The sequence below is a fragment of the Pelodiscus sinensis genome, chromosome 1 (assembly GCF_052426305.1).
Source record: "Pelodiscus sinensis isolate ZL-2025 chromosome 1, ASM5242630v1, whole genome shotgun sequence".
Lineage (NCBI taxonomy): Eukaryota > Metazoa > Chordata > Testudines > Trionychidae > Pelodiscus > Pelodiscus sinensis.
Window position 1 is genome coordinate 44,363,211 of NC_143052.1, and position 26,774 is coordinate 44,389,984.

General features: G+C 41.2%; 1 protein-coding gene across 5 annotated transcripts in view; it reads right to left on the reverse strand.

Moving 5' to 3' along the window:
- Positions 1 to 26,774, reverse strand: part of CPED1 (cadherin like and PC-esterase domain containing 1) — a 211,074-nt gene that overhangs the window by 7,596 nt on the left and 176,704 nt on the right. For 4 of the 5 annotated variants that reach the window (XM_075928925.2, XM_075928905.2, XM_075928915.2 and 1 more), the window contains 5 exons: positions 17,086 to 17,222; positions 4,101 to 4,321; positions 3,748 to 3,849; positions 3,451 to 3,538; positions 2,732 to 2,878 (listed from right to left, as the gene is read on the reverse strand). In XM_075928925.2, coding sequence (XP_075785040.2) covers positions 2,732 to 2,878; positions 3,451 to 3,538; positions 3,748 to 3,849; positions 4,101 to 4,321; positions 17,086 to 17,222 — 695 coding nt within the window. Of the gene's footprint in view, positions 1 to 2,731; positions 2,879 to 3,450; positions 3,539 to 3,747; positions 3,850 to 4,100; positions 4,322 to 16,466; positions 16,590 to 17,085; positions 17,223 to 26,774 lie in introns of those variants that run through there. The other variant, XR_012903743.2, reaches the window with a different exon arrangement.

Sequence of the window (26,774 nt, forward strand, 5' to 3'; positions counted from 1 at the left end):
GAACTATCTGGCCAGGTACCCTCCTCAGCTTGCACCATTCACTCTTTGAGCAGACTGGAAGAGCTTTGGTGGAGGAGAGGCTACAGACCCTTTGTTCAACTGCAGCTACCCATCTGGTGGGCTTTCCAGGGCCTTGTGCCTGTTGCCATCATAAAATGGAATTTAGCCCAGTCAGTGTAAAATATAATAGGGAATCTCTTCAAGTATACAACCAAAGGAGAAAACTAGGGCCAGAAATAAGACTATTTACAAACAGGAGCACAATTATGGTACCTCTTCACGACCATCTGCCAGTGCAATTTCTCTGCTTGCTACAGGAAAGTTCTAATCAAACTACATACTCAGAGCCACCACTCCCTCAAATAAGAATGTGCAGCAGATTCAGAATGTGTGAAGTTAATAAACCAGTTAAGGAAGACCTGAGATAAACAACTGATAGTTGTGGATGAGCATGGTGATAGTAGGTAGACTGAACAGGTCCAGAAGTAACAAGATAATACAATGCACAGGAGAAAATCTCAAGAGCCTGAGAACAAAGCTCCCCGCCCAGAGAAACCTCTTTCCATTAGTTAGAAGTGTGTTTTCAGAACACTGCTTTTGTACTTCCACTGTGTTTACATAGGTAGGACCTCCAATTTTAGGGTATTTCTGTTTCATATTTGGACCTAGATTCTTAAAGGTGTATGGGTGCCTAATCCATTGGGAGTTAAGTGCCTAAATACCTTTGAGGCTCTGAACTTTGACCACTATACATCTTCTGTTCCCCTCCTGGTGAGCTAAATGTACCTTCACATGCTAAGAAGCCTTTTCAAGTTTAATTTGGGTCTATTGTTTAGTCGAAACAATAATTAAGAATAAAATTGTTAGGCACGTAGAAGAACATAATTCGTTGGGCAAAAGTCAACATGGTTTCTGTAAAGGGAAATCATGTCTTACTAATCTATTAGAGTTCTTTGAAGGGGTTTACAAACATGAGGACAAGGGGGATCCAGTAGATATAGTATACTTAGATTTTCAGAAAGCCTTTGACAAAGTCCATCACCAAAGGCTCTTGTGTAAATTACATTGTCATGGGATAAGAGGGAAGGTCCTTTCATGGATTGAGAACTGGTTAAAAGACAGGAAACACAAGGCAGAAATAAATTATAAATTTTCAGAATGGAGAGGGGTAACTAGTGGTGTCCCTTAAGGGTCAGTCCTAGGACCAATCCTGTTCAATTTATTCATAAATAATCTAGAGAAAGGGGCAAGCAGTGAAGTAGTAAAGTTTGTGGATGATACTAAACTGTTCAAGATAGTCAAGACAGAAGCAGACTGTGAAGAACTTAAAAAAGATCTCACAAAACTAAGTGATTGGGCAACAAAATGGCAAATGAAATTTAATGTGGATAAGTGTAAAATAATGCATGTAGGAAAAAAAATCCCCAACTATACATATAGTATGATGGGGGCTAATTTGGCTACGACAAATCAGGAAAGAGATCTTGGAGTTATCGTGGATAGTTCTCTGAAAACGTCCACACACTGTGCTGCAGCAGTCAAAAAGGCAAATAGAATGTTAGAAATTATTAAGAAAGGGATAGAAAATAAGACACAGAATATCTTACTACTCCTGTATAAAACTATGGTACGCCCACATCTTGAGTACTGTGTGGTCTCCTCACCCCAAAAAAGGTATTTTGGCCTTGGAAAGGGTTCAGAAAAGGGCAACTAAAATGATTAGGGGGTTTGGAACAGGTCCCATATGAAGAGACGCTAAAGCGACTAGGACTTTTCAGTTTGGAAAAGAGGAAACTGAGGGGGGATATGATAGAAAAATAACATATAAAATCATGAGTGGTGTGGAGAGGGTGAATAAATAAAAATTATTCATTAGTTCCCATAATACAAGGACTAGAGGACACAAAATGACATTAATGGGTAGCAGGTTTAAAACTAATAAGCGAAAGTTCTTCTTCACACAGCACATAGTCAACCTGTGGAACTTCTTGCCAGAGGAGACTGTGAAGGCTAGAACTACAGTAAAACTCTAATAGTCCGGCATCCAATAGTCCAGCACTCCTGATAGTCCGACATCAAAATGGCAAGAGCCTAGTGAGTGAGCTTCTGCAAAAAATGAGTCACAAGGTAACAGCGGCAGCAGCTGAACTGAGCAAAAAGGGTAAAAAAAGGCTGAAAAAAAATAAAACATTACAGTATACTGTATACAGTATGTACAATAAAAGGGGTTAAGAACACTTTATATACAGTATATAATGTATACAGTATATATATAAAACCATCTTATAGTACCTCCTGATAGTCCGGCATATCTGATAATCCAGCACCACCTAGGTCCCATAGGTTCTGGATTATCGGAAGTCTACTGTATAACAGAGTTTAAAGAGAAACTAGATAAATTCATGGAGGTTAGGCCAATAAAAGGCTATTAGTCAGGGGGTAGGAATGGTATCCCTGGCCTCTGTTTGTCAGAGGCTCGAGATGGATGGCACAAGACAAATCACTTGGTCATTGTCTTCAGTCCACCTCCTCCGGGGTACTTGGCGTTGGCCACTGTTGGCAGACAGGCTAGTGGGCTAGATGGACCTTTGGTCTTACCCACTAAGGACACTCTTATGTACCCTTGATCTACTACTGCATACTGTGCTGTACATATTTTCACTATAGCATCTGACTGTTTAGACCCCTTTTAAATATTTAAATGAGATCAGTATAAACAATAAATGATTACCTCATGGAAATGACATCCACACTTCCCTTGCAGAAATTCTTTGTAACGTCCCATTGTAATGATGAAAGTATCAACCACTTCATAGCCATACTTTTTTGCAGTCTCCAGAATAACTACATTTTCATTCCATAAATTTTGCACTTCAGCCTACAAAAAATATCATTGTTTATCAGTAGTATTCTGATTTCAATGATAGCAGGATCTGATCCTAAAGTAATGGCCACACTTTATTTTCCATGGCAGCTTATAACAACAGAGTAAAAACTGTATCCATCTGGTACTGTGAATGCCATTGACCTTATTTAGAATAACCATCTGACATGATTAATACATAATTAAAGGGGCAGGTTCTGTAGCACATTCCAATGGCCTTGCAGTATTCTGATGATGCAAAGCAGCCTACGCTGTATTGGCTGCTCAAGCAGGACTCATGCAGAGTAGTCAATGGGATACCTGCCACAACAGTCGCCCCTCTCAGTAGAAAGGGAGACTGAGGAGACCTAAAAGCCAGACCTGCTCCTAGCCACTTTTGGGTGCAGTGCAGTCTGCAGCGCCGGGATAGGTAAGTAGCTTGCCTTAGCAGCCCTGTTGATCACCCTGCAGCAAGGAGACCCAGTACTGGGTCGTGACTAGTTTGAAAACTATTGTTTGAGAGAGACAGCAAAATCACCAGGTAGACAATAAGCATCGCATGGTAATGCAGTCAAAATCTGACCCACCTGCGATAAAGAATGTATTCCATCCACTGGCAGATGAAAGCCCATTCCTATGGATTTTATTACTACCAGGATATTTGATAGGTTTTCCCTGTTTGAGTGAAATGAAGCACAAGAATTTTATTTACAGATCTATGAAAAGACATTACAAAATTATTTTTTAAGATCAGATTTAAATGAACAATGATGAAAAAATCATGAAATGTTTGTATCTGAAACTGGTTAAGTTTGGTGGCTGTAATTTTTCATCATATTAATGTTTTATATGGGATAATAGAAATATATAGCACTAAACTTTACCTCTTCAGCACTGTTTGAATAATTTGCAGGTGATTGGAATTAAGCCACTGAACACCACCCACAACTAATACAGTCTGGTCTGTGTTCTCAAGGGGTTGTGATCTGAAATCCAGAAAGAAAACACACGCAGCCTTACAACAGATGGAAAACATTTTAACAGCATCACATTACATTGCAATGAACTGTATATGGCACCCTGATAGAACGTGTGATGTCATTTAGTCTCAACCACACAATATGGCCTGTACACCTTGTGCTTAATTCTTTACTGATTTTAATGGAGCAAGTCTGTTAAACACATTTGTGAATGGAAGAGGAATACAAACAACCCAGCAATATAAGTTATATTGTACCTCTGTAACAGCTGTTCTAGTGCTTTTTCGAATGTTGGCCTCTTCTTTACATTGATCCAAAATTGTGGGTAGTAGGAGTAACTGATAAATGTTTTCCCATGATTTATGTTACGATAAAATTTAACATCATGAGTCTTTTGCCATTCCTGAAGGGTCTCATTCACTCTTTCTATCAGATAATACATTATCCCTCTATTAGTTGAATCTCCAATGAAAAGAACCTTTAAATGTAAAAAGAAAAAAAGGATACCGTACATTAGACAGGTTAAGAATCACTAATCTTGATAGAACATTATATGCAATAAACTACATTTTAACCTCTTTCAGGCTATGGAATACCACCCCTCAGCCTCCTACTTCCAATACAACTACTTTTCTCCATCAAAATCTATTGATTATTATTAAGTAAAAAGTAATGTTAGCATAGTATTATGGACACGGTAAGCTTGGCTTACTGTGACAGCTGTAGCTTCTTGGATACATCCCTGCATTTTTCATCCTGCCTGCTTGTTTCTTCTCCCTAGATGTAGAACTTTACATTTATAAATCCCTCTGTGATTTGCAGCTTCATGCTGTAGTCATTTTTCAGATCTTCTCCCTTCCCCCATGCTCTGTGTTTCATACCCGTTTTGGTGTCATCCTTAAATCTGATCACACTTGAATTTACACCAAAGAAAAACCCAGTGAAGAAATAAAATAGGGGCATTAGCTCTAAAGGGATTTTTTTGAATGTTTGGAGGGAGGGTTTTGAGCCAAAAAGGAAGGTTAAAAAAGCTTCTGAAAACTCAAAGTATCTTGGAGTATGACACAACAAGCAGGAAGCATCATTATTTAATGATAGAGAGGCTTCACATTGACAGAGAAGCCATTTCAAGGATCAGTGGTGTCCTCTGCAGAGATTGGCATTAGGACTTTTTATGTGACTAATGGTCTCCCCTATACTTATTTTGCAGCATCAACCTACAGAGCACTTGAGCTCCTTTATATACGGAGGCTATTGGGTTTGTGTGTGTGTTTATATTAATCTCATCCATCCCTAGTGAATCATCTCACTAGGGCAGCTGGGCACCAACCCTTTGCTGTGATTGTATGGTCCCCTCCCAAATAAAAGAGAATGCAAGGCAGAATGTTATGCCAAAGAACACAAAGAAAAGGGAAAATTAGTTTAAGGAAAATAAGTTTATGCCATTAGAAATGCACCTGTCACTTGTTACTGTCTCACAGTGAGCATGGTTAGAAACACACACACATCAGCAGTAGTGTAAATGCAGGAATCAGATAGCCTCAATCACAATGGCATACTAAGCATGTCTTTCCACCTCTGCTCTGCAGTGTGCCTCCCGCTGCATTGCCACTGAATCTGGATCCTTTGTGTAGGTACCTGGCACCCAGCAGTAGTTACTGATGCTTCATTCCATCTCCCATATACAGTTGGAAGTGCAGTGACTGTTCAGACCACTCAAGGCAGCTCTAGCTTGAGCATCTGTTCTCATAGGAGAACTCTGACAAACTGTGGGAATTAATGGTAATGATGCTCCTTGTCTTAGTGGAAATTAATGTCAGATTTCGAATAACTCCTCTCACCTTGCACATGACTACCCCCTTGTTCTTAGCCTTCTGCAAGAGACAACAGCTCCCACTATGTTTGAACAGTGAAAAGGAGCAGTGATGGCCAATGGATCCTGAAATCCCCTGCTATTAAAACAGCTGAGGGTGAAGGTATGTGGTGCTAAGATGACCCTGCCTGTCCCTCAGCCCCTGATGTAGGAGCATGCTGTAGGCAGGGACTGGGCCAGAAGGAGATCCAAGCTATTGACTGGAACATTCTGTGTGTCAGTGATGCTGGGCTACAGAGCAGCCCAAAAGCAGCTGCATAAGGGTTCCATACATTAAAAGCTACCTTTGTCATTCACTCCCCTGTGTTTGTCAGCAGTGCAGTGCAGAATATGTATAGTATAGCTGCTATCTGTCAGGAGTCTATCCACTCATTGCAGCACACAGATTACACAGGCATTTATTTCATGTGAAGGGGATTGCAAGTGTTGTCCATCATAGCTCCTGACATACTTCTTCAATCCACAACACATTACCCACCCACTCTCTTATTTCTCTTTAATCTGTTGCTCTCCGGTCTCTTGTGTCCATCACTGTAATATCCAGCTATAGGACATTGAATTTGAAACTTTTTTTCTGGGTGATAACAAAAAGCAAGGAAAGACCATTAAAACAGCAGGAAGAGTGTCAAATTTTCTATTAAAACAAAGATATTAGGTTCTTATTTGTATGATTAGAAATAGGCCCTAACTGGCACTGGGCATTGGTAGCCCAGAGGTCAAATGGTTTCTATCTTACCCATTAATACTATAAAACCATTGTGAGGACCAATGAGTTTTCCTCTCATTGACAGGAACTGCCCCTTCCCTAACCGTAGCCTAATACACCCGTCAAGCCATTTCTCTGATTTGCCAGATGTGGAGTTTTTATTTCATTTCTAATTCTATTACGATTGTGAGCAGCTTCTTATCTCCTTGTAACAGTGTTGTGCCATTCCCACCTACTGATGGCTTGAAATAACAGAACAAGACACTCAGTGGAAAAAACAGAGTGAAAATATAGTCAAATCCCACAGTTTTACTGACACTGCAGGGCTTGCATCGCTGACTAGAGTTTGTTACTCTAAAAATGTTCAGAGTTCAGTATCTCAGCCACTGCAGACTGAAATGTGACCATTTCCTTTGCAAGTGTCATTTGTGCTAACAAAAGAAAAAGAAATTTAACTGGTTAAACATTTCATAGTCTTAGAGCTTTAAAAAGTGTTATCCCCTCTCCCACCCTTCTAAGCAGCAGAGCTGAAGCTGAGCCTTGAAGAAATCTCCACTGAGCTCCAGAATTGAAAGTGCTTGAGACAAAGCATTAGAGATGCTCACAGCTCTGGAAAAGCTGCCTTTGAGTGGGCAGATACCAGGAACAGTCTTCTGAAAAAAACAGTATTGAGAGGCCGCCAGAAAAGACCATTCTTGATTCTATGATTCTCAGGGGGGCAATAAATCAGCTATGCCATTTGAATCCATTACCTCTTGTCCTGCCCTCTGTGGCAAGAGAGAACAGCTTTTCTCCATCCTTTTTTATGGCAGCCTTTCAAGTAACTGAAGACAGCTATCAATATGCCCCCTTAATCTTCTCTTTTCCAAACTAAACATACCCAGATCCTTTAGCCTTTGCTCATATGGTATGCATCCTTTCCTTTGATCATCTTTTTTGCTCACCTCTGGATGTTTCCCAACATTCTTTCTATACATTGGTGACCAAAGCTGGACACAGTACTCCAGATGAGTAGAGAAGTACCTACCATCGTCATTTTCGCGATTGGGGCTTTTTTGTGGAAAAGACTACTGTACTGTCTACACTGGCCCTTTTCTGGAACAGTTTTTCCGGAAAAGGACTTTTGCCTGAATGGGAGCAGCATAGTTTTTCCGGAAAAACACTGACAATTTTACAGTAGATCGTCATTGCTTTTCCGGAAAAGCAAGAGGCCAGTGTAGACAGCTGGCAAGTTATTCCGGAAAAGCGGCTGCTTTTCCAGAATAAATGGCCCAGTGTAGACACAGCCTAAGTGTAGCAACTTACATTTGTCTTCGTTGAATTTCATTTTGTTGTCAATAGCCCAGTTCAATTTATTAAGAACCCTCTGAATTTTAGTTCTTTCCTCCAAAGCATTAGCAACTTGACACCTCGCTTTGTGTCATCAGCAAACTTGACCAGTATGTGCTCTCTCTTCCTATATCAAGTTAATTAATAAAGATGTAAAAACACGGGAGCCAAAAGAGATCTCTGTGGAACCTCACTTGAGACTTTGCTCCAATCTGGCATCCTTACATTGATAGTTACTCTTTGTTTGGTTATTTAACCAATTATGTATCCATTTAATGGTAGTTCTGTTGAGCCGGAGTTTCTCCAGCTTAGCTATGAGAACAGCACATGGGACTGTGTTGAAAGCCTTGCTGAAGTCCAGGTATATTATTTCCGCTGTATTCCCAGTCCACCAAATCAGTTACCCTGTCAAAGAAGGAAACTCATGCTGGTTGCTAGAAATGACCTCTTCATCCTCCAGGTATTAGCAAGCGGAATGTTTTATAATTGCTCTAGTAGCTTATCAGGAATAGAAGTCAGGCTGAATGGTTGGCAGTTTCTGTTCTCCTCGTTTGCCCCCTTTTAAGTTAGGCATTACACTAGCCCTTCTCCAGACTCATGAGACCTCTCCTCTGATCCGTAAGTTTGTAATTTTTGTTGCCAGTGGCTCCAAGATTTCTTCAGCTAATTCTGTCAGTATCCTCACTGACCACTCTGCTAATATGAATTCATTTACATTGGTCAGAAGATCTCTGATGTCTTCTTTACTTACCCCAATCTGCACCCTTTCCCCTTTATGATAACTTTGCTAGTCATCTGGTCACATGTTATTTTTTAACGCAGATTGAAACAAAGTAGGCACTGACCAGGTCTGCCTTCCTCTCATCTTCTATTACCAGATCATTTTCTCCATTGAGCAGCAATCCCACATTATCCTTGATTTTTCCTTTTTGTCTGACATATTTGAAGAACCCCTTCCTATTAGCATTTCTTGCCAGCTGCAAGTTACTCTTTGCCTTGGCTTTCCTGATTTTGCCCCTCCATGCTCTTGCTATTCCTGTATATGCTTCCTTGGTGACATGTCTCTCCTTCCATTTCCTGTATGTACTCCTTTTGGTTTTTAGATAGATAAAAGGCTCCTTGTGCAGCCACATTTGTCCTCTGTGATTCCTCTTATCTTTCTATGGGTGTGTCTAGTCTACAGGGTTTTGTCGCCAAAACTATACCTGCATCAAAACTATACATAACGTCAACAGAACTCGGCAGTTTTGTCGACGGCAGTAAACCTCATTCTATGAGGGATAATACCTTTTGTCAACAGAGTTCTGTCGACAGAAGGCGTTATTGCATCTACACTGTCCTTTGCGTCTACACTCTCATGTCGACAAAGCAGCTTGCTTTGTTGACAGAACTGGATGTAGTCTAGATACTCTTTGTCGACAGAAGCTTTGTCGACAGTATCTGTCAACAAAGCCTCTGTCGACAAAAGCCTGTAGTCTAGACATACCCAATATGTCGGTATAAGTTGACGCTGAGTCTCTAGTGCTACATCTTTTAAGAACTGCCAATTCCTGTTCTTCCTATCTGGTTTTTTCATGGGATCTTCCCTACAATTTCCCTGTCTTTCTGAAGTCCAGTGTCCTTGTTTTGCTGTTCTGATTCTAGCTAATCATTTCACAGAACAACTGAAATCTTTTGGAAACGGGTTTTGTGAAGCATTTGCTCCAGCAGAATGTGAAATCTTACAGGACTACCACCTTGGGGCAGAGACTTTAAAGCTTGCTGGATGATTTCTGTAGACAGTGCAAGCAGTCACATTATGAAGATCCTGAACTTAGAACAATGAAATGAAGGTTAATGTGCACTACAGGGTTTAAAGGACCTATCACCAACTAGCACAACCTTTTGAAATCCCCATTCTGTAAAGCTTGTCAAGCTTTATTATGTTCTGAACATGGGACTCTCAGAGCACAATATTCAAAGCAGCCACTCTTTGGTAAGTTGGCGTTCTTTTAGCTGAAGCTTTGGGGGAAGAGGAGGCTAGTGAAGAGTGGAATATGATCCTTAGAAACACTCATGAGCCTCAGTTAACCAGGAGTTTCAATTAACCAGCATTCAGTAAATCAACACAATCAGGGCATACATTCTCAGAGTATTTCCTAGACTCCCCAGTGCCCCACCTTTGCGTAGTAGGCAAACAAAAAGCTACTTGAGGAGACTCCGCAGCTATATCATGTTGTTTTCATACTTTTTCCCTCTGTCTTTGCTCCTGAGATCAGCTGCAACATGTCTTCATTTCCTGACTGAGGATCTCACACGACACAGCACTGAACATTATGAGAGGCTGTCCTGCCAAGCTAATGGAAAGCTGCATTGCTATCATCTGCACTTTTGGAGATGATCACAAAGGGATCAGGATTATGTTCTTGGGTGAGAAACCTGTTCACATTAAATTCAGTGAAATTCCAGCACAACGTTGGCTTCTTGCAAAAGCCTCTCTTATTCCCCTGGTTCTTGCACTCTCTGCTCAAACACACAAATCTGCCTCAAACTTTTGTCTTTTGCACTTTGGATATTGATTTCTCTGGACTCTAGCTCCATGGAGAATTCTGTTAACTTTTGTAGAGCATCAGAAAGTATGCCCAGCTTAGGCACAAATGACGTAGATGGCAGGTGCGTCTGGAGTCTGCAGAAAATGTCTTTTTTTTTAACCTTGTGCTTCCACTGACTGTTGGAAGTAAAGAAAGAGAGCATGGCAATTCTTTTGACTACTAGAACCATCTTGTCCACAGGACAGTTTGGGGCAGCCACCCCAGACCCTGCACTTTGGGGGGCCTTGAGGTGACCATCTCAACCATCCAATGACAAAACCCATGAGATTACGTAGGGAGCCCAGCATGGGGTGGCAGCAGTGGTGGGAGCCAAAGCACCTGGCGGCCTTCTCCGTTCTGTCCCACCTCCTTCTCCCAGCCCACTGTGCTCTCCTTCATCAGGGCAGCAGGAAGTAAAGCATCCTGGCCTTAGGCACTCTGCTTCCTGTCACCACAGTGAAGTGGAGCACAGCGGGGTGGGAGAGGGCAGCATGACAGGTTGGAGCAGGCTGCTAGTTCACTCCACTACTGCAGTGAGTGTGTGGGGAGGGTGACCCCTGCTTTCCCTCTGCATCAGAGCCCTGTGTAATCCCCCAGCTCATGTTGCTTGGGGAGGGAGATTTTGGCAAGGGGATGAAGCAGTGGCGGGGCTTGGGGAAGAGAGAAGGGCTTTAAGCACTGGCAGGGAAGGGCCCACAGGAGGGAGGAGGGGTACCCTGGGCCCTGCACTTCCCTAGGGATGGCTCTGCTGACCCCTTTCACTGCACAGCTTCTTGTTGAGAACCATCGTGTTTCCAGAAAGCACCCAGTTGTCATGATTTCTACATGCAAAGATGCCACACATTCTTAGAGTTCCCTTGTGCTTTTGGGGAGGCATGGTACAGAGAGTACCTTTGGAAAACTCAGCTGTATCAGAGAAACCACTTCATATTTCTGACCTAGCACAACTGCCGCTCCAACACAGGCACCAAGTGTTCCTTCAAGTAAGCTTTCGTGAATCCCAGTACAACCAATTTTCACAGCAAGTCTCTGGCAATGGTTGAGGCATCAGTGGCTGGGAGCTCAATTAGGTCAACAAACATGATTGTAGGTTTCTTCATCTCCCCTGCTGAAAATTGTATGTAGGTGATAAAAGTGGAAGCCTGGCTCCAAGTAGTTAACTCATCCCTATTACTATGATTATGCACGTATGAGATCTTATATTTTTAAAATAGTTTTCTTCATTTCTTCCACAATGTGCTAGTGTATGAAAATGCAAATGACCTTGGAGTGCAGAATTCACTCAATATTTAGTTCATTTAACTTCTGCAGGTCAATTTCTGTATCAAAACTGTAGGAGGAATGATTTTGTTTCACCAGTTTGTATGCAACATGGAATACTCCCCATGCCCTTGCTGCAATGGCCTTTGTACTTTCTCTATCCCATACTGGTTATTTTCTACAGCTTTGTGATTCTCTGAGACTTTGTGCTCACAGATCTTTTCCCTCAGAGACTTCATTTGTTTAATTTGCAGTCCTCATGGCTTGAAACATCAGAATTAGCCCAAGCTTTAACCTCTGCTTATAACTCCTAAAGACTACATTTGCACAGATGCTGCAACCCAGTTTACCTTTCCTAATAAAAACAAACCTTGTAGCTAACTATTTTACAAAAATCTTTTTTGCCCCCCCGATTTTTGACTAACATGGAGATAGGTCTCTCCTGCCACATTCTGGTTTACCGTCATGTTCTTGCTCATCAGAGATGCTCTGCACCATGTCTTTGTCCTAATGAACAACAGCAGTGTCACTAACTTCCCCACTGGCCTCTCAATTAGAGAGTTTCCTCTTTCTTTGGAAAAAATTGTGATTTTAATTTTCTGACGCACGAGAGGGAAATTGAGCATTGTATGCAGAACTTAACCATACACATATATCAGGTGTGATTACCTAGCAATTGCTACCCTTGTTGATTACTCCAGAAAGATGCACTGGCTTAACAGTCTGTGTCAGCTGCCCATATCCGTCGTCTTTCAGCCTACAAAGGGCTCCTGCTGCTCTCCATGTGTTAATTTATCATAATTACCATGAAAATAAATTGCATGGACCTCTCAAAAATAAATTGCATAATTATTTTTATTCAGACTTCTTCTCTGAGGGTGTATGTGCTTCTGTCCTGGGGTGTGGCAGGGCTCTGGGCTTCAGCTGAAAGGCAGAGATCTCAGGGTTTTAGCTTCATGGGGAATAGGGGTAGGGAAGCCCATGGGTCAAGGCTTCAGTACTGCAAGAGGCACTGGCGTTGGGGGCTTCAGCCCTGTGGCAGGCTTGCCGGGGCTCAGATCTTTAGCCTGTGGGAGGTGCACTCAGCTTCAGCTGCAGGGTCTTGTGGACTCCTGAAACTGGTTTGTGGGTCCCCAGAGCTGTGAATATATTTACCAGAGCTGGACTGCACACAGCTCTGGCAGAATGTAAGCCCCACATGTAATCAAGTGTGCAGCAGCCACAGAATAGCACGTCCTTAATACGACCTTGGTAAAGGGTGGCATTGACGTTGACACCTGGGAGAGGCAGGTGAAGGATCAGGTAACCTGGAGGGCTTCAAGAACTGTGCCTGACACTTTGAGATCAAGCGACATCTCCATGAAGATCAGAGAGCTTGATACAAGGAGCGTGACTGGGCCTGCATCAGGGCCATTGGTGTTGGCGCCGACAGAGGTAGAGACCTCACATGTACTCACTGCCTGAGGTGTTCATTGCGGCCTGATTTCTCATTTATGTACTCAGCTGCTATAGGTGTCCAAGAGGAAATCATTCTCGATTTGAGGGATCCAAGAGAGAGAGAGAGAGAGTGTGAGACATAGCATCATTTACTTCATTTCACTTGCATCAGCTGACCCAAGTTCTGCACCTGACCTGAAGCATATAATGGAAGTACCTTAGCAGAAGGTCTATGTATAAGATTGTATGCTTAGCTGTGTGACATTAATGAATGAATCATTCAGTGTTTACAGTGTGCTGTATCTCATTTTCTTTACAATTGTGCCCTGTAGTCTTCAAGCAAATGGGAATTTAGTCTGAATGAGGACTACAGGATCATATTTTTACTTCATATAGTGCAATATTTCTGCAGAGACAGATGTGTTTCAGTATTTTCTGTTGCAAAGGTTTAGTGTGAAAAATTCCCATTATGACCAAACATACTTCAAAAAATTGTGTAAGAATAGTGGAATTCTACTTCTTAGCCAGACCTATCATAAATTAACCACACTTGAGAAATTTAAACAGCTTTAAGTCCAAAACACCACTTAACCCTAAGACATTATTCAGAAAACATAAGCTAGAGTCCCTGTTTTAACAGCTGAATTTCAAGTACTTCAACAAATATTGCCTTTTCATATTTCCTGTTCTGAATTACACATGGCTCTCAGGTATTTTATTACAGGGCTAAACTCAGAATAGTATTTTTGAATGATAAACAAAATAAACATTTTTTCCTGGTTATTTAGGACAGATTGCTATGCTTTGCTAATTGAATGGCTAGTTACCTCTTAGAATCTCTTTCTCAAGACATCTTTTAAAAGTTACCTTGTACAATAATTACTGTTATGCTTCAATAAATCTCATAAATCTTATAGAGAAAGCTCATTAACCACACAGTTATATGGGGATATGTCACATAGATGTAATACAAATTTATCCTCTGTTTTGATTGCACACTTCTTTGATATAATTAGGTTATGCACACGTAATTCCCCAAGCACTTCGAATCTACTGTGTAATGTAGCCTGCATTCAATTTGCCCGAACCAGGAGTTCAAAGGTGAAGAGATTACAGGTACAGTACTGGAAATGGATAACCTAAGTTAGTGAATTGGTCTCAGTGACTTCAAGATTTTTGCAATCAAGATGGTCTCCTAGATAGGGTAGTTTTGCTAATTGCATTTGTATACCTAGCATTTGCAGGATGTGCTGACTGAACCACAGCAGTGCTTTCAATTCACAGAAATGCACGGCTCTCATATTCAATGTTGTGTACAATCAGCACACACCTCACTTCACGGGCCCTTACTTTAAATCTATGTCACTTTAGTAACACTAGTAGGAAAAAACTATGCAGATGGAAACCAGTGTAATTGTGGACTACAGCACACAAAATGTCTCGTGGGCCACACACAGAACACTGATGTGGCCTTAAGGTTGCAGGTTGCCCACCACCGTACTAGAAGTTGGCTGAATGAGAAACCCTCCCTGAAGAAATCTTCCTTGGTTTCAAAAATTTAGATCAGTTTCCTGTTTGTTGTGTGTTGAAATGCAAACATGTGATAGATTAGTGCTGCTAACACACCATTAACCAAATAAAACTCACTATAACCTGTCTGGGGGAATTTATATCCTCTTTCATATTACAATGAAATTTGTATCTTGTTCTTTCACTACAGGCAGTCTCAAGTTTGCATGTAACCAAGCCAACTCACAGGTACAAATGTTAAAAATAGTCAATGACAAGAAAAAGAAAAAAAAAGATCGTTGGAAAACATAGTGAATTAGATTTTAAAAATTACCTCTGAAATACACACAGAATTTAATACAAGAAATAAAACTAGGTTGAAGTAAGAAAAAACAAACTAAAACCCATTTCTTTTCTAGGTTTTATTTATAGCAAAGTTATAGGATGGGCACAATACAATAGAACTGTATTTTAGAAATGTGAATAAAATGTTAAGCAGCTTTCTATTGCATTTTAAAAATTGCATTCCCTGTGGAACATGAAGAAGCCACAGTAATGATCTTACAATGTATATCTGATGTTGCACTGGTCAGTCAGATGCTGGGTGACTGGGCACTCTGTACACTTCTCAACTGAGTTCTAGGAATGCATCTTCCTTGGAACATGCTACTCCCTTGGCATCTACAACCTTTGTTTTTCTTGCCAACTTGTGGTGGGCTATTGATGTGAACAAATAGCCATCTACCTTGTCTACCTTGTGACATCAACCATTCCAAAGGTGACTGTGTTCCACGAGGTGTACCGGTAGTTCGGAATAGGAAGCCTAGTCCGAACTACCTAGTTCGAGCCCCGTGTAGCCGCGCTGCACGGGGTTCGAACCAGCGGGGTTTTAAAAATGGCGGCTCCCCGCTTATGCAAATGAAGCCCGGGAAATTCAAATCCCGGGCTTCATTTGCAAGTGCAGTATGCCTTCATTACCCCGCTAGTTCGAACTAGCGGGGTAGTGTAGACATACCCTTACTCAGATTGGAATTGGGCCCAGTAGCGCAGGACTGAGCAACAATATGGCAAATATGTATTTACACTTGTATAAAAGTGTATTTTAACTTTAAAAACCCCATTTCCTTGCAAACTGTCCATGTATTACCATAACATTGCTCCAGCTGAGAGGGTCCTCAGCCTGTCCTAGATCATTCAGCAGTAATTGCTCCAAGTTAACGTCAGAGTAATTCTGTTGGGAGTTGTCCGAAACCCTCTTTTCTTCTATGAAAGGGGACATTTGGAGCTACAAGCACCATAAAATTATGAACAAGTATTCTCCACAGCAGTGTTTCTGAAAGTGCTCTACAGAATCACTCTCAGAAACACATTAACTGGCCACTCCGGTTTGTTGATTTACCGGCGCCATGGCCACAGAGCCTTGCGGTTCCCATTGGCTCCATTTTGTCCTTTCTAGCCAAGGGGAGCTGCAGGAAGTGGTGGCCTAGCCCACGCCATTTCCCACTGCTCCCCTTGGCTAGAAATGATGAAATGGAGCCAATAGGAACCGCAAGGCTCCGTGGCCATGGCGCCAGTAAATAAACAAACCGTGGCGGCCAGTTAATGTGTTTCCACACAATACTTCCAGTAACACTGCTCCACAGTACCTGGCCCAGGTGAAATGGCTTTAGTGCAGCCAATTTATGTGGGTGTAACTGACAGTAGAACCTGTCTTGCAGCTAGATTTATACCATAAAAAACAAAGGGAGAAAGAAGTCAGATAGCAGTGAAGGACCTTGTGCTTGCTGAGAAGTGGTCAGTCAAGAAGAAAGGAAGGAATTAAAATACACAAGAGTGATTACAATTTTTTTCTGCAAAGATCAGGTCTCTGGCTTAATCCAAAAGACATTTTTTCTACCTACGAAATATATTGTCAAAAATCTTCATAGCCATTACTTACTTTCTCGTATTCCCAGTAACTGTACCTGAGTCTCAGCTCAGAGATCTCTTTCAAATGTCACACAGTCATAGCATGCCTATTAAGAAGACACTGTATTTCCAAGCAATCACCTTAGAAGCTTCACTATAAGAAAAGAATGTGCAAGAAGACTTTGTAAGATTAGTATGCACAAGCAGTGCCATGCATTAGGTATACAGCAGAGGAAACAAAGCTTGCATGCAATGTGTCAGTCTCTAAAACAGTGCATATTATTTTTCACTTGTGAGACTTACATGCTTACTACTGCCAAATGCACTACAGGTTTTTCATACAAAGTTTTTCTGTTATGTCTGGAAATGTCATTGTTATCAACTGAAAGTCTACATCAAATGGCGGTATAAAAGTATACATTATAAGCAGTTCAAGTCTACAAAACCATTGTTTGTCACTATGATTTGAACCTCTTCAGCATTCCTCTAGCAATGTAATAAAGAGTGATTTTTCTTATATACGAATCACAATGCATTTTTCTTCCCATTTGTAAAGAACTTCAGGACAATGAAGTTCAGTGTGAATAGGCGTGGATGATTTATCTTCTGATACAGAAACAGCAGGTGAAAAAGCTAAATTGGTTGCATACCTTTCTGCCTTCTACACATTGCTGGAGCTCTGGCTTAGTCAGGACCGAATACTGACAGTTGTGTGGCTGCCATGTTATTTCTCGCCAGTCACAGGTTCTGTTGTCAGAACAGCTGAGGCAAGGCACAATCCACTGCCCTGGAAAAAAGCAAAATGTATTTAGACTCTCCTATATATATTTGTCATTGGCTAAGGTACTCTTACAGCATAATTAATGAGACACTCTAGTTCTTGCTCATGAAGGTTTTAATAATTTTTAATTTTTTGTCATCTTGGAAGCTTTAAAATAGTATTTCTAGCTCTTGTACTAGTTCCTTTCCCAGTTAGCAAACACTGGTATTCTTGCTTCACCTGAAAAAGTTGGGAATGTCCAGATCCATTGTTTTAATTTGGGCTCATTCCTAGTTTTCCTCCCTTGTGCCAGCCAATCCTTGCTAGGAATGGAAGCATGATTCAAGTGGGTAAGGCACAAAAATGAGACAGAGAAGATGAGAAGTAGAATTTTCAAAAGTGCTTAAGTGACTCAGGTGCCTAAGTTCCTTTTTCAAAAGTGACTTTGGTGCTAAGGTCTCATAGACAGTCAACGAGATTTAGATTCCTAAATGCCCATTCCATTTTTAAAAAATACGACTTTGGCTCCTCAGATGTAGATTACACTACAGATCTTTAGCAGTATAAATACATCACACAAAGGTGTGAAAAATCACTCCTCCAAGTGACATAGTTATACCAACCTATCCTCCTCCCTAGACAGTGCTATGTCAATGGGAGAGCTTATAGCTAGCTATAGGTGCTGATATAGAATCATAGAATCATAGGGCTGGAAGAGACCTCAGGAGGTCATCGAATCTACCCCCCTGCCCAAAGCAGGACCAACCCCAACTAAATTATCCCAGCCAGAATTTTGTCAAGCTGAGACTTAAAAACCTCTAGGGATGGAGATTCCACTACCTCCCTAGGTAACCCATTCCCGTGCTTCACCACTCTCCTAGTGAAACAGTTTTTCCTAATACCCAACCTAGACCTCCCCCATTGTAACTTGAGACTATTTCTGCTTGTTCTGCTATCCATCACTACTGAGAACAATGTCTCTCCATCTTCTATGGAACCTCCATTCAGGACGTTGAAGGCTGCTATCAAATCCCCCCTCACTCTTCTCTTCTGCAGACTAAATAAGCCCAAATCCCTCAGCCTGTCCTCATAGGTCATGTGCTCCAGCCCCCTAATCATTTTGGTTGCCCTCCGCTGGATCCTTTTCAATGAGTCCACATCCTTTTTGCAGTGGGGGCCCAGATCTGGACACAATACTCCAGATGTGGTCTCACCAGTGCCGAATAAAGGGGAATAATCACTTCTCTATATCTGCAGGCAATGCTCTTCCTAATGCACCCTAATATGCCATTAGCCTTTTTGGCAACAAGGGCACACTGTTGGCTTATATCCAGCTTCTCATCCACTGTAGTCCCCAGGTCCTTTTCTGCTGAACCTCTACCTAGCAAGTGGGTCCCCAGCCTGTAACAATGCTTGGGATTCTTCCGTCCCAAGTGCAGGTCTCTACACATGTCCTTGTTGAACCTCATCTGATTTCTTTTGGCCCAATCCTCTATTCTGTCTAGGTCTCTCTGAACCCTATCCCTACCCTCCAATGTATCTACCTCTCCCTCAGCTTATTGTCCTCCACCAATTTGCTGAGGATGCAATCCATCCCCTCATCCAGGTCATTAATGAAGATGTTGAACAAAACCAGTCCTAGAAACAATCCTTGGGGCACTCCACTTGAAACCGAGCGCCAACCTGACATCGAGCCATTGATGACTCCCTGCTGGGCCCGACAATCTAGCCTGTTTTTTATCCGCTTTCCAGTCCATTTATCCAATCCATACTTCCTTAACAAAGGTCCTTCTAGCCCAATATCCTGTCTACCGACAGTGGCCAGCACCAGGTGCCCCAGAGAGGGTGGACCGAAGACAATGATCAAGTGATTTGTCTCCTGCCATCTCTCTCCAGCCTCTGACAAACAGAGGCCAAGGACACCATTTTATCCCCTGGCTAATAGCCTTTTATGGACCTAACCTCCAAGAAATTATCTAGCTTCTCTTTAAACTCTATTATAGTCCTAGCCTTCACAGCATCCTCTGGCAAGGAGTTCCACAGGTTGACTACACTCTGTGTGAAGAAGAACTTTATTTTATTTGTTTTAAACCTGCTACCCATTAATTTCATTTGGTGACCTCTAGTTCTTCTATTTAGGGAACCTCTGGCACCATGCACTTAACAGTCCCTACTGCACTTTGACATACTCCTGTTTCAAACGCTCTGTGTCAAAATGCACTAGAAAACTGTAGTGGCTAGTAGCAGGATCTAGAGGGTGACTTAGTGTATGGCCAGCAAGTGTTCCACAGAATCACACCCTGGCTTGCTCCACACTAGCTCGCCACACAGAAAAGCCCTCGGGCTCTGAAAGGTGTTGAAGAGACCTGAACATGCTCAGGCCCCATGGGGCCAGTTCTAGGAAGATTTCACTGGTGTCAACTGCAACCCACTCATCCCCACTCTGGGGAAACTAGCTCTGTTAGTAGAAGTGCACCTTTGCCAGTTTAGCAGTATGTACTGTGGAGGGCTTTTCTTGGCAGAACTGTGTTGGGAACAGATCACAGCTCTGCACATGCAAACCAACGTTGCCAGCCAGCCAGAATTTGGCCTCTGTATCTGACATCCTCTTTTCTACAAGGGTAGTTTCTCTTACTTTATCCTCCTCCCTGCAGGTGGTGCTGGAAGCTGCTTCTGCAGTGCCAAAATTAGAATATTAAACAGAGTCTTGTGAGCGGTTATTTATTTCATAGAATCACACAATCTTAGAATCCTAGGGCTGGAAGAGACCTCAGGAGGTCATTGAGTCCAGCCCCCTACCCAAAGCAGGACCAACCCCAACTAAATCATCCCAGTCAGGGCTTTGTCAAGCCGGGATTTAAGATGGGACTTATTTATTTGAATCTCTCAGTAACAGGAAAAACTATAATTTAGAATTTTTAGGACTTTCCCATTATATTCCTTTAAGGCTGATATTAGCCCTTCTACATTTTTAGTTGGATGCAATGGACACACAAAATCATCTTCATATACTTTTAGGGCCAGAAGGGATCATTAGATCATCTAGTCCACCTTCTTGTACAGACCAAAGAACTCCATCCAGTTACTTCTCTATTGAGCTCAATAGCTTATATTTAACTCAGGCACTTCTTCTAGAAAGGCATCCAGTCTTGTTCTGAAGACATTAGAGATGGCGAATCCACTACTTTCCTTAGCAATTTGTTCCAATGGTGAATTACTTTCACCGCTGGATGGGTTGTCTTCTTTCTACTTTAACTTCTTTAATCTTTACTTTTTCTCTGTGAGGCACTTTTTCCAAGCCCTCAATTTCTGTGATTCTTTTCTGCACTCTCTAATTTTTCAAGTCCCATGGTAAATATGGACACCAGAACTGTACACAGTGTTCCAATATTGGCCTCCCTAACTCTGTGTACACAGGTAAAATTGGCATTCTAGTCCCACTCAGTGCTCCCCTGTTTATACATCTATAGAACCCATTAGCCTTTGCCACAGCACTGCATGTTGAGCTGTCTGCCCACTATACATCCTGAATCCTTTTCAGAGTCACTGCTTTCAGAATACAGTCTTCCCTTCTGGAGATATGGATGGCATTCTTTGATCCTAGAGGTCTGACTTTGCATTCAACCATATTAAAATACAGTTTGCTGAATGGGTCTATCTTACCAAGCAACTCAGATTGCCCTGGATAACTGCCCTGCCCTCACATTATGTACCATCCTGCCAGTCTCTGCCTTAAAAGCTATCATCAGTGATTTTATATTTACCTCCAGACTACTGATGAAAATGTTGAAGAACAGTGGGCCTAGTACCTGCAGAACCCCATTAGAACATCCCTATATGATGAGCATGTCTTTCTGAGATCTGTCTGAACCTATGGGCTTCTTACTGGGCAGCGTTACTTCCTCACTGCAACATTCAGCCAAAAGAGGGATCCATAACTTCTCCAGCACATGAAAGGGAAGTAGTGCAAGAGGCCAGGAGGGATCTGGATAGAGCAACATGCTGGAGTCAGCAGCTTGGGAGCTGGTGGCAAAGCAAAGGCTGGACAACTTAAGATCTGGGAGCCAGCCTGTTTGTGGCAAAAGGCCCAGTGGCAGTCACATCAGGCAGAAACCCAGAAGTATCCTGTATATGGCAGATAAGCATATGGACTCACTGAGGAGTGTTGGTGCTAGACAAGAGGACTGGACTCTGTCTGGGAGATCTGCAGGTCAATGTGTGCCTGCCTATAGGAGAGCAGTGGCCTGGAGTAAGTACCTTTGGCACCCATCTGTAGGGCCACCACTTCTCTACCCCTGCTACTGGACTGAAGGGCCTAGTGCTTGGAGCTCCTCCAGCATGTCTCTGAACTTCTGGTACACTCTGCACACTACCAACCAGCTAGGGTACTGCTGTTCCACAACACTCAGGGTACATCTAGACTACAGGCTTTTGTCAACAGAAGTTTTGTTGACAGATACTGTCAACAAAGCTTCTGTCGACAAAGAGCATCTAGACTACAGCCAGTTCTGTCGACAAAGCAAGCTGCTTTGTCGACATGACAGTGTAGACGCAAAGCACAATGTAGATGCAATAACGCCTTCTGTCAACAGAATTCTGTCGACAAAAGGCATTATTCCTTGTAGAATGAGGTTTACAGCCGTCGACAAAACAGCTGAGTTCTGTCGACGTTATGTCGACAGAACTCAGCAGCAGTGTAGATGCAGGTATAGTTTTGTCGACAAAAGTCCAGTTTTGTCAACAAAACCCTGTAGTCTAGACACAACCTCAGAGAGTAAGTGTACAACATAGCAAAGAAAACCACACAGCAAGCCTGAATCAGCTGGCACATACCCAAACCCACTCTTTGCAGTGGGGCAGGTTACAATAGTTATAACGGCTCAGATTCACTCACTACCTTCCACAACTGAACAAATCTGGGCCACGTTATCCGGAAGACACATTGGCAACTTCATGCTGATAAGTGAGTGCATAGGAGCTGTAAGTCAAACCAGTTGAAGGTATGTAACTTGCGGTAACTTTCTGAGGAGAAACATTAGTTCAGTCTCTGTTGCTGTCAACCCACTTTCAGATGTGAGTCTCTTACTTGACTTCTCATTTTTTTGCTAAATGCTACCGCTGATAACTTTTTATATCAGAGATTGCAACTGTCACTGTGTGCTTTGCAACTTGTGGGAGTAGATCAAAGGAGTTGTGGTAAATGGTTGGCTGCTTGACCTGCCTGGTCTCACTTATCATGCAAGGGTGTGAGGCTGTGGTCAGGAGCAGAGAAGGCAAAACAACAGGAATGAGGCTTCTAAAGAGACGACTGTCACTTTCTGTCTCTGGTTACACTAGCCTAGCTTTTGGAAGCACAAGTTTATTCAGGCAGCCTAAGCCCTGTTTGCCTCATGTGCCAAGCACCTGTGCAGGATTAGGAACATTTTGACACTGCTATGGACATGTTTAATTTTAATCTGTAAAAATATAGTAGAGGCTGAGAATGCAACTGCAAAAAACAAGACTGCTGGGTCCTAGATACCTTGAGAGCTTCTTCCTGCCACCTTGATGAGGACAAGGATTTGCAGAGAGGTGGCCTTAACTGTATAGAGGGGAAACCTGAAGCAAAGATATTTGGTAAGTGGCAGGGTGTTTTGGCTTATCAGACAGATAAATATAGAGTTCTCCTACATAAAACTAGCATATATCTTTCCTGTCAGCCCTTGCAAAGTTCTTGCAAGATCATGGAAAGGGCAGAATTTGTCCTATAGTCCTGCCACTGTGCAAGATAATGCACTACCCAGCTCACATTCTTATGTACTCCACACACACACACACACACACACACACACACACACACACACACACACACACACACCTAGAGTGAATGCTGCACAAATGGCCATATTCAAAGTCCACTGAAGCAAGCAAGAGTATTTCCTTTGACTTCAGTGGGCTATGGATCAGGCCCTAAAGTTCTAACTTTAGCTGTTCAAGCAGGTGGGGATGTCTATTATGCAGATGACTTGCCACCATGCAGCATACAGTGGGAAGGTTCAGTGGGTTAGGGAACTAGCCTAGGATTTGGGAGAGTAAGTTTCAAGTCCTTGCTGCGCCACAGACTTCCCCAATGTAAAAAGTTACTAAAGAGTATCTCTAATGTTAAGTTCTTTGGGGGGGAAGGAGTGGTTTAAATTTAGCAATCATATAAAAACTGGGCATTCTATTTCCTGACATTGCAATTTTCTTCTTGCAAATCACATACATGAATATTCTGGCAAACTGTAACTTCTGAGATCTCTCTTGAATTACACAAGTTTCTTCTTAATATTACACATATTTATAAACTGTTCTATTTTTAAATTACAAATTGGAACAACAAAATATTAAGGAACTAAACTGTCTAAACAAAAACATGTAAACTTTGGTGACTGAAAAAGCTAAGTTATTATATGAAATATATTCTTCACATATTTTGCATGATTTATAATTACTAGTGCTATTCATATATTTAATTAATAACTAGATTGATTTTATAGCATATGCTAAAGATTTGCAGTAAATGTAAAAAAGATGAATTAATAATGATATATTTTAAAACAAATGTTGTCTATAGGAAACACTGAATGCCAACAGGATACCTGTAGAATTAAGAGTAGTTCTACACAGATGTATTGTTAAAAAGCTGAAATTTCATATGTTTGAATATAATGCCCCTTACCAACCATGAGCTAATAATGTCGGATGAAATGGGTACTGAATGAAAAGGGCATCACACAAAATAGCTATAGATCTTGGCTTCTTGACATCTAAATGTACCAACCATAAATAAACTTTTGTTACAGAGGAGCCTGAGAATAAACAACTTTTAAAAAGGTATTGCACAGATAAGAATTATTGGCATTATCTAGGAAATTCAGTTTATTTTCTTGTGTAATTATATATATATATATATATATTTGTTTTGAGTACAGTAATACTCACTGCAGCTTTCAGCACAGTTTCAGTCAATTATATCTGTATTTGGGACATTGCGGCAAAAAGATGCTACTGAGTATAACATTCAAGAAAAAGCCATGCCTAGACGTCACTATGAAATAAAAAGGGGGGTGGGAAGTGTAGAATTAAAGTGTTGCTGTCAATTTAAATTTGGCTCCAAATTTAACATTTTATTAAAACAAGGTTTTTGTAAAACTAAATGTTTCCACATAAAAAAAAACTTATGAAATCACGGATATGTCTGAAACCAAGACACAATGGCATTACAGCTCTGACTCTGCACCATTAATGTACATTGGAGCTTTGCCATTGACTTCAGCGAGTCTCAAACTCTAAAGCTGGCATTCAGCCACGCATGTAAAAAGAGCATGGCTGCATAAGAGGTTTAGTACCTTAAAGTGCAAATGACTTCATTGATTTAATTGTCTAAGCTAAGAAAAATATATAAGTAAACAAGCATAAATAGTGCCAAGTAAACTGGAATTGTAAAAGGCTCTTATATCCAATAAAAGGTGTTACTAATAATGTTACTAAACGTATGAAATTACAGATTAAGAGATTCTAAGGACAGAAAAGACTGCTGTGATCATCTAGTCCAATCTCTTGCATAACACAGGCCAGGGAACTTTGTGAATTAATTCCTTTGAACTAGAGTCTATATTTTACAAAGAAAATCTAAGCTTGATTTTAAAATCACTAGAGATGGGGAATCAATCATGATGCTTGGTAAATTGTTGCAGTTAACAGGGTTCTTATAAACTATTGCTTTGAAATGACATTAGCATAAATATGATTTAAGAAAGCCAGTTAAAATATTCACATATTAGGACAAAACAAGTGTATTAGTATTTACAGGATTGAGACCTAACATTTAAAAGTCTGGATCCAGATACAAATGGTCGGCTCCTGCAAAGATCGCAAATATAATTGTGTGGGGCCTGTTTTTATTTTTTTTGTAGTTAACCCTCTAAAACTGACTGTTTTACTCAGCATTCTAAATATTATGATTTAAAGTAACTTTAAAAATGTACATGTTAACTTGCAAAAGCAAGCAAACAAAAGAGACCATTTTAAAAGCAGCTATTGTTACTACCTTTGGAAAGAAACCATAATTAGAAAAAAATCATCCATGTATACTTAAGAAAACATTATTTTAATTTTGACATTGAAGTGAATATTTAATCTAAAATTATACAGACTACAATTTGTTGATTTATGTCTAAATTATTTTTATACTGGGTGTCTATTTGAGCTCTCTCAGGATTCTGTGAGCACATCAGTACAAATCCTCAAAGTTACAGTGGAGTTAGATGCCTAAACACCTTTGAGGAGCTGGGTCCTTTTTGTCTTTGAACAAGATTTGAAAGTATTATGCTTTTAGGGGATTTCCCCCTTTCGTCTAGTAATTAGAAATTATAAACAAATATATTTAAAAAACGGCATCTGACAAAAGATTTATTCACATGCTTAACTTTACAGACGGAAATCAATGTACCACTCACAGCACGTGAAGTTGAACACCTGTGTAAGTGTTTGCAGGCCTGGGACTGAAATCAAAACAAATGTATAAGCAAATATAGAGCCCATAAAGAATTATGCAATATGGAGTTGTGGAAAATGAAATACAATTCAAATGTGCATGTACTGACAGAAATATTCAATAGCAAAAAACTACATTAAGATTGCATGATGGTATTTTGTGCCTCAGCAGGATGCTGAGCAAATTCAAAGTACTGGAAACTAAGAAATGATCAGTTAAGGTTATCTATGAAACCTTAAATTCCACCCTCTTTCAGCAGTAGATCAGGTTAGCCCCTCCCCCATACAATGTCAATGCTAAAGTTGCTGAAATGTACAATCTCTTCACTTCTTTTTACAACTTGATCACGCTCACTCACAGGATTTCATCTAATACTATTAAAGGACAAAAAATTAAATACATAAAATAAAGGTTGCTGAAAGTTGATTTCCCTTTGGAAGTGACAGTAGCCCGAGGGATTATTTGCATACACTCCAGGTGCAGTTAAGTGTTAGGTGTACCCTCATTAAATGGTGGAGGCAGTAACTGGGCTTGTTTGGTAAAGGTGTGTTTGTGATATGAGGACACATCTGGGTTAAGGTGGCGTGTATGACAGAACTGTGATTGCGATGTGGGGAGATCTATGTTCTGCACCTTCTGATGTTCATATGCAAAGGGAAGAGCTGCAAGTGTACCTTCAGCATCTCGTAGGCAGTAGAGTATTTCCAAGCCAAATTGTAAACATTGGATAAATTAGCTGGGTACAGAGGTTTTAGTACAAAGAGTGTTACGGCAGCAAGCTGGGGTATAACAGTAGTGTAAGTACTGATTCTCTCATGCTCTCTTGGCAGAGTGAATATGTGTGGTGTCAGTATAGCCACGCAGAATGTGGCTGTGCGTGGTAGGGTGTGTTTGTGAGATCAGCAGAATACTTGGAGGTGCGTGACAGATTGTGATATGTGTCTCCCACTCCCAGGCAAGTGAAGAAAGGGAATCTTCATTTCTCTGAAGATTGTGTACGCTATGTCAGTGGCCAGGTATGAGACTGTTATTACAAAGGACACTGCCAGCAGTGAGGTGGA